Source organism: Acinonyx jubatus, chromosome B2 (assembly GCF_027475565.1).
Source record: "Acinonyx jubatus isolate Ajub_Pintada_27869175 chromosome B2, VMU_Ajub_asm_v1.0, whole genome shotgun sequence".
NCBI classification, from domain to species: domain Eukaryota; kingdom Metazoa; phylum Chordata; class Mammalia; order Carnivora; family Felidae; genus Acinonyx; species Acinonyx jubatus.
Window position 1 is genome coordinate 23,807,051 of NC_069385.1, and position 9,051 is coordinate 23,816,101.

The following is a 9,051-nucleotide window of genomic DNA, read 5'->3' on the forward strand; positions in this document are numbered from 1 at the left end:
GAACTGTTTTCCTGACTATGGTGATACAGGAACCTGTATCTGATAAACTGCTTGGAACTAAATACACACACACACACACACACACACACACACAGGAATATACATAAAACTGGGGAAGTCTGAATAAGATTGGTGGATTTTATCAATGTCAATATTCTGGTCATAGTATTATCGTTTTTGTTTTTTGTTTTTTGTTTTTTTTGCAAGACATTACCACTGGAAGACATGGAGTAAAGGGTACAGGATCTTTCTGTATTATTTTTGGGACATGCATGCGGATCTACAATTATCTAAAAAAAAAAAAAAAAAAGGTTAATTAAAAAAAAAAACTAATGGGATTCTTTCCAGGAATGGAAGGATGTTTTAAATGAGAACATTTACTATTTTGTTATAACTTACTAAATTAACAAGTTCAAAGAAGTAAGCACAAGCACATTACCACTTGCACAAATAGTACAAAAAGGTAATTTGATACATAGCATTCAATATACATTCCTGATTTAAAAAGAAAACAAAAGACCAAACAACATAAAAATATAGAAATATTAAGGTCATAATTTAAAAAATGATAAAACACTAGGGTATTCACATTAAGCCCATAGATAAATCATTTCTGGAAATCATATAATACCAAAATGGAGGAGGCACAATAACTATACCTTACGCTAGATACTATACCTATGACTTCATCTAAAACTCATTATAAACATAGTAAGGTAATGGGCGCCCAGTGGCTCAGTTGATTAAGCATCTGACTTCAGCTCAGGTCATGATCTTGCAGTTCATGAATTCAAATCCCGAATCGGGCACTGTGCTGTCAGCTCAGAGCCTGGAACCTGCTTCAGATTCTGTGTTTTCCTCTCTCTGCCCCTCCCCCACTCTTTCTCTCTCTTGTGTGTGCTCTTTCTCTCTCTTAACGAAGGAATAAACATTAAAACATTTTTTAAACATAGTAAGGTAAATTATAAAACAGAGCATTGGAATTCTTTCCATTACATTTCCTTACTGTAGCTAGAGCATGTCAAAAAGCTATAAATTACTCTATAGTCACTATATAGTTCATTTATTCAATCAACAGACAAAATTTACACATATCCACCATGTCTTAGGTACTATATTAGGAGTCAGATTCCAAGATCATCAAATAAGACATACTTCTTGCTCTCATAGAGCTTATGCTCTAGTGAAATGTTAGTAACATTTAGAGAGATGGCATTCATTAAATATTTATGAATGTCAGTTATGTGCCAGGTGGTGAGAGAAAACAAGATACTTATTCCCTGTCCTTCAGGAGAATCTAGAAGATTAAAAGGTAAAAAGGTGTTTATAACACTATGTAATTAAGATGAGGGGCACACTGGAACAATTTCTAGACTATCCTTTGGAGGTAATGAAAAACAGCCTATAAAATGTAGAATTTGTATTGAATCAGTACTAGTAAGTTAGCCAGGTGAAGAGGAAGTCAGAGGGATTCCAGGCAAAGCCTCAGAAGTAAAAGACAACAGGGAGCTTTACTGGTCAGCAAGTACTTCAGCACAATAATCTTCATTTTTTTTCCTCACCAAAAATTCTTTGCTCTAGGAAATTTAGAAAATTGTTTGCACGAAGATTATAGAAATGTATCCCTTCACACACTTTTAAGTTGACATCTATCACTTTTCATCAGATATTTAAGCAAGTATAAAAGATGTAACTTCTGTACATCAAATTCAGACATCTAAAATTATATCATTCTTTCAGCTGTTAAGTATCATTAACAATTTGGTATCATAATCTATTTTAAAACGGAAAAAGCTCTTTCTTCAAGAGTCAGAAATGATACATTTTGTTATTTCTCTTAACCTACATTTCCATTTACTTATCCTACTGAATTTTATTATAAAAGAATATATTTGTATGCTCAAAAGTCCTAACCTGATTAGCATACTTCTCTGCAAAAAAAAAAAGTATCAAAATTGGGGGCATCTGGGTGGTTCTGTTAAGCATCTCTTGATTTCAGCTCAGGTCACAGTTCATGGAATTGAGCCCCACAACCAGCTAAGCGCTGTTAGTGCTGAGCCTGCTTGGGATTCTTTCTCTCCATCTGCCCCTCCCCTGCTTTCTCTCTCTCTCTCAAAATAAACATTTAAAACAATTTTAAAAATGTATAAAAACGGAAATTTAAATTTATCAAAACTTCCTGTGAAATAAGGTGCTAAGCATTAAAGTTTTTCCTCTGGATTTGAAGTTTTTGTGATTATTGTAATGAATAATTGATCAAAACAACATCAATATGTTATACATTTCAATAATAATTAAAAATAAAAAGTAAAATTTACTGTTAATGTGTCTCATAATGAGCTAAACTGTGTATCTAGGAATCAGTATGATTTACTGTCATAATGAACCAGGGTAATGTATTGGTTCTATTCCCACTTTTACGATTTAACATAGGAGAAAGTTCAGAGAAACTTTCTCTTTCAGAGAAAGTTCATTCACATAAAGCAGTAGATGAGAATGGAAGTTTTGTCACAGCAGAATCAGAATTCTTTTCATTCCTTCTGGGTTACAGGCTAAAAAGCATATAATCATCTATCGTCAAATACTATTTTTAATAATCTCTCTTAGCTTATATTTCATATAGGTCAGCCTCAAAATTTGTTTTAAAACGAGAAAAGGACTTGTCACCGCATCATTAGAGTTATTCATTTTCTCAATTCTGTGAAGCATACCAAAAAATCTTACGAGGATTCATCATGTCCTTTCATTCAGAGGCTTGTTTATTCTAAGACACTGAAACAAGATTGGGAAAACTGAAATGCTGTTCATTTCAACATGCTCTGGCAAAGAAAACAAAAACATTAGAAAAACTCAAAACCAATTCAAAAGTATTTATGTTATTACTTGCTTATATGTATTTCTGAAAAAACAAAATACCTCAGAGCCGAAAATTGGGCTCATTTAGTTAGAGCATGTCTATCATGTAACATAAATGGCAAAACTTGCTTCTAATGCCAAACCAGCCTGCCAATGGTGGCTTACTTTTCAGAAAAATACGATTTAATTTTCCAATCAAATAAGTGTTAACCCATGTCCCCATTCACCGCATCTCATCTGACTTCTAATTCCAAAATTTCAGTCAGCCACAAATCCTTATGTCACTTGGATGAAACAAGGCACTACCCCTTCCAGCATTTCTCCTTTGCTTTTTGGGGTTTGCTCTTCTATCAGGAATGATATTCTTTCATAATGAATAGAAAATGAAAAGGTGAGGTCATTTCAGGAAAAGTCTTACATTCTGGGAATTCGGAACACTGCAACTCAGGCCAGGTTTTAATGCGAGGCTTTGCCCTTAAACAGATATATTTATAAACATACGAGACCTCTGAAAGACAGACTTTTCCACTGTGGTCCTTGCATGTCTTTGTCCTCACAGCTAAACCTCTTCACACTCTCTCACACATGACTCTGATCCCAAAATGTCCCTCACCACCCCTCTGGATTAAATCCCAAATGATCAAACAATGGCTACTAAATATCTAAGGACAATCCTTTCTCTTCCCCCTCATAAAATGTTCTGCACTCATTCCCCAAATTAGAATGTTGCTTTTGACATCTTTTCTCATGCCCAGCGTTTTCAAATAAAGGCTTATTCTTTGCTCTGATTTTCTTCCATATAAAAAAGGGAAGGGCAGGAAGCTCTCCTTAATACCTTAATTAACAGAAACTTCACTATACCAGTAATTTGAATTGTCCCTTTTTTCCAGACACCCTGGAAGGTTTTCCACCTTCTCCCCCAGGGCAACACACCATAAAAATACTCACGAGGCATGGGAGTATGCCTTTCTTCTTTAAAGTAGGAGAAGGGCAATTGTGAACAGGATGTGGGAAAAGAGAAGCAGCATACTACTTTGCTACCCTGATCAAAGGAGCTTTGTTAGAAAAGAAACACAGAAGTTGAGAACTGGGGATATGATTCTTGTAGAATTACTTGCACCCCAAGGTTTGAAGAACACTGGTTTGATATGTGTAAAGCACAAATCACAAGTAAAGGGGTCACCACGAGCAGTCTTCTGTTACACAACAGAATCAGACTCACACGTACAGCAGCTATAGGAATGATCAGAACACAAATACAAATATTTATAAACCTTTTAAAGAAATAAGTGTTTAGAAATATAGTAACAAAAGACTATCAGAAACGGCTGGGCCAATTTAAAAACAACAAAAAGAGAACACCCAGAAATAAAAAATGAAAACAGAAATTCAACAAATGGGTTATACAATAGGATATATGGAGGTGAACACAGACCTGCAGAAATTATACACAATGTAGCACAGAGACACAAAGGGATGAAAACATTAAGAGACAAAGGAGAAAAGTGAAGCACGTGTCTCATCAAAATTTCAGTAGAGAACAGAGAATACTTGAACAGATAATAGAGAATTTTCCAGAATTTATGGAAGACACCCATCTGCAAATCCAGTATGCCAAAGTCCCAAACAAGGTAGATGAAAAGAAATCAAGTCTTGGAAAATTAGAATATAAATCAGGAGAGTGATAAATTGGCTATATTTTAAAATTAAGAACTTTTGAACATCAAAGGACTTCACAGTAAAAAAAGCAAACTATGAACTTGGAGAAGACATCTGCAATGCACATATAACAAATGATTAGTATATTATTAAGAAAAGATAAACACTGAAATTAAAAAAAATAGAAGCAATAAATAGGTATTTCAAAAGGGAATCACAAATGGTAATTAACATATGAAAAGACACTCAACCTCATTAAGACTCAGTGAATTGCAAATTCAGCTTGAATTTCATGCTCACCAGATTGGACAAAATTTAAAAGTCTAATAACTTCAAGTATGGTGGGTACCTCAGTGTTCATTTTATTATTCGTTAAACCATACACACGTTATATGTATTCTTTAATATGCATATGTTTCATAACAAAAATATTCTTTAGCTACCACTTGGATTTAGCAATGCAAATGTTTGTTCATGGCCCTGCTGAGAGCAGTTTTGGTGAAATAAAAGGCATGAAAAGCAGACTGCAATGAGCTGAAAAGGCTCTGGGAGAAAGGGAGGTAAAGACAATACCCACGACTATTTCAAGCTTACCTTTGAAGTTAGGCAGACAGGACTATAACTTTACAAGAATGTCATAGTGGCAGCTCTTCTTTTTTCTTTTTAAATTAAAAAAAAAAAAAAACTGGGGCAAGTTTAGAAAGAAATAGCGAAAGGGGGGAGATGACGACACAGAAAATAAAAGTCCCTAGGTATTCACAAAGGTATGTAATACAGAACTCATGAGCGGGAATTTGTTTTAGACAGGAACAAGGGTTCCTACTTACTTCATTGTTATAAGAAATTACCTCTTTGACCTTATCGCATCATTTTTCTCCTTGCTATAGCCACTCCAGTTACAATGGGCTCCTTGATCCTCCTTCAAACAAGCCCCTGCCTCATGACCTTTGCATATATTATTCCCTCTATATTTTCCAGATGATGCAAAGCCTGTCTTTCTCTTCGTTCAAGTCTTTGCTCAGATGTGAACTCAGTGACACATTCCATAACTACCTTGAAAGTGAAATCCCCTCCTTGCTCCCTACCACCCTACTCCTAGTACTCCCTTCTCTTTTCCTTGCTTTGTCTGTCTTCAAAACCTTCTACTAGTCCATATAATATGCTCATTTTATTGTTTAATCTCCTCTCTTCCTCACTTGTATATATGCTGCATGAATGCAGGAACTGCAGCCACAGTGCCTAGTAATGCCTGATACAGTTAGAAGTTCAATAAGTACAAGGTGATTAAATGATTAATAGTCCTTCCTTACTTGTGGAACCTGAAAAACAAATATAATGGAAATAACACTGTATGATTTGAACAAAATGGGAGACAGCCTAGAGAATAATCAACTTACTGCCTACAGAAGAGGTGACATTTGGGTTAGATCTTGTATCATGAGGAGTTTGCCAAGTGGGAAAAAAAACAGGTAGACATTCCAAGAAACTGAAGAACGGAGAGGTGTGAAAGGGCCTTGAATACTTGAGAAATGGAGGTACTGGAGTTTGACAGGGATGAAAGTAGACCAGAGTTTAGTGAACGTTTCAATGTTCACAAAAGAGGACACATTATATTGAGCTTTTCAATGCTAAAAGTCCTTCACAGAAGATTACAATTGCTTGGTAACTTGTTTTATTTGCCGTCAAGTTTAAAGTTTACATAAAAAAACTACTAGACATACTACGAAGGAAAAAATTTGAACAACCTAATTTGTTCTCTATCAACTGTAGATTACAGGTCTCATAATCAACCAAAGTGATAGTATTGCTACCAAATGTCTTGGCCCCAGGTATTATTCAAAGAAGACAAAAAATTCCCACTGGTGGGAAGATGGTCAAATTCAAGTGCTAGTTTCCTAGCAACTCATCTCCATCTCATCATTTATGAGTTTCTGAATGGGCTTTCATGTTGTCATAATTAACCTGCACTCATTACTATGTTTTCAATTAGTCTACCTTCTTCCTTTTGTCCACATCACTACCGTCTTCGGGACACTCACCTTTGTTTTAGCCCCAACACAATTAACTTAACTGTCGAGGTGATTTTGGAGACAGGAGACTTGCTGAGTATACACAGAAAACCTTAAGACAGTGTGTCACTGAGTTCATGAGCCCATGCAGCCAGTCTGGCAATATTTAAGCCCAAGACTGGAGAGGCGACGAAAACCAGGGGTGCTTTTAAGTTTTGTCTCTCTGGGCCTGCGAGGGGGAAAAAGGGGGGAAGGTGGGGAAATCCCAGAGAAGGGCGGGGCCGCACTGTGTTCCCAGGGCAGGCCAGAGGTCAAAGCTCAGGTCCAAAGCTGAAGGGGCGGGGCCTGCCTTAATAACCAAGGGGTGGTGTGTGGGCCCCGGAGGGTAAGGAGAGGCACGGCGGCTCGGAAAGACTCACAGTAATAAGCGACCACAGGGTCCCGCTTGTCATGCTCCTGAGCCGTCCTCAGATGATGCTGTATGCTCTTAAACTGGGGGGGGAGTGGGGGCAGCTGAGCAAGCGCGGCCATCTCTATTCCAGGAATCACCACTTCCTACTCGCGCGCCACCGACACTTCCGCTTCCGTCCGGCAGGTCGCGCGCACGAACGCGCAAAAATCCCGCCCACTTTCCGTTGCTCAGCGACAGCAAGTCAACTACGGGCTCCCAGCAGGGACATCCTCAGTGTACCCGGCTCCGGAGGGGTTAGATACCAGTGTAGGCTAAGCGGCACCGCCGTGGTGCCGCTTGTGGCACCAGCGCTCTCTGCTGGCTGCGGATGGGAGGGAAAAGAGTTTTTGTTTTCTTTTACTTTCTTGCGTCCCCCAGGCCTTTTTTTTCTTTCCTTTTTTTCCTTCTTTTTCTTTTTTTTCTTTTCTCTTTAGCGAGACGGAAAGTAGAAAGGGGAAAACAGGAAGAGAATAAAGTTTGCTGATTGGGAGAAAGGGTAAAGTGAATTGTCGTTGACATCATTCAGGAATTATCACTTCCAGTTCCTCAGATTATTTTAATAGCGTCCGTAGAAACCTTTCTGATTGTAGAAACAGTAAATTCAATTATTGCCCGAGATGAGAGATGATGTGTTTAAAGTTTTATATTGAATTCTTTTATATTGATACATTGGATAAAATAACCAGACTTTTTTTCAGCTTAAACACTTAAGCACATAAGCTTAAAGAAAATTGAATTTTCCTTCTGAACTGGGTCGGTATCCGCTAGCGAATGAATAATCTGAAGGTCATTTATTTCTGGGTAATGATGAACAATTTGTCAAGTATTTTAACTCATACCATTGTGGACATCAACTTTTCCTTCTACAACCAATGACTTCAATTCTTTTTCTCTCTCCTCATTCTGTCATCTTCTGGGACTTTACACTTCATTTGCCTCCTCCAGTAACCTTTATCTTTATTGCTTTATTTCCTCAGTTCCCAGTTTTGAAGGTTCATCTTAAAACTAGTTTTCATTGAAATCATACTATCTGCAAAGAAAAAGATCTCAAGCTCTGAAATTTGCCCTGCATGCTGTTTGCTAATCACCAAATCATCCTCCCCTCTCCCTCAACCCCTGCAGAAACTGCCCTGTGTCCTGTGTCCGTATTTTTATCCCTACTTCCCCTCCTTTGTCCCTCTCTGTTGGCAGAGTACATTGCTCTAGGTCTGCCTGTTTTTACCTGACAGAAACTGAGTTATGTATTCTCCCCAATCTCAGTAACCCATTCACTATCACTTGAGAATGTAGGTGCTACAGACTGAATATGTTAAAATTCGTTTGTTGAAACCTAATACACAGTGTGATGGTATTAGGAGATGGAGTCCTTGAGAGGTGATTAGGTGATGAAGGCAGAGCTTTTATAAATAGGATTAATGCCTTCATAAAAGAGACCCCAGAGAGCTATCTGGCCCTTCCCACTATGTGAGGATACAATAAGAGGGCAACAGTCTGCAACTTAGAAGAGTGGTCTCACCAAAACCTGACCATGCTGGAACCCAGATCTTAGACATCCAGCCTTCAGAGCTGTGAGAAATAAATTTCTATTGTTTGTAAACCACACAGTCTGTGGTATTTTGTTATAGCAGCCTGAATGGACAAAGACTGTATGGTTTCTCTCTCCTCTTATTCTCACTATTCTAACTTCCAGTCATAAGTTGCTGGATTGGTAGAAACTAAAGCAGAGTGGGATAACCATAAATGTCATCATTCTGTCCTTATGACTTCTCATTTATTATTTTCCTATTCTTCATTCTCAACTGTGCTTATCCTTAAAGTTCACCTAAGAAGTTTGTTCTGTTTTTGTTGTTGTTTTGTTTTGTTTTGTTTGTTTTAAAGACATATCTACATATCACCCTCAGGCAGTCAGATGTAATTGCTCTTGGTTGGAGCCTAAATATCAGTATTTTTAAAAGGTCTTGGGGAATTTTAATGACACATCTAGAGGTGAGGACTAGTGCCATAAAGAATCTTCAACACATAGCTGATGTTTCAAGTCTTCTCTGCTGTCTTTAAGCTAGACCCTCTGCCCTGATT

The 9,051-nt window shown here is 37.5% G+C and overlaps 1 protein-coding gene across 1 annotated transcript in view; it reads right to left on the bottom strand.

Moving 5' to 3' along the window:
* Positions 1 to 7,101, bottom strand: part of VTA1 (vesicle trafficking 1) — a 67,875-nt gene extending 60,774 nt beyond the window's left edge. Inside the window, exon 1 of the mRNA XM_015061848.3 lies at positions 6,944 to 7,101. Within this exon, the coding sequence (XP_014917334.1) occupies positions 6,944 to 7,055 (112 nt within the window). The 5' untranslated portion in view covers positions 7,056 to 7,101. The remainder of the gene's footprint in view (positions 1 to 6,943) is intronic.
* Between the last annotated feature and the right edge of the window lie 1,950 nt (positions 7,102 to 9,051).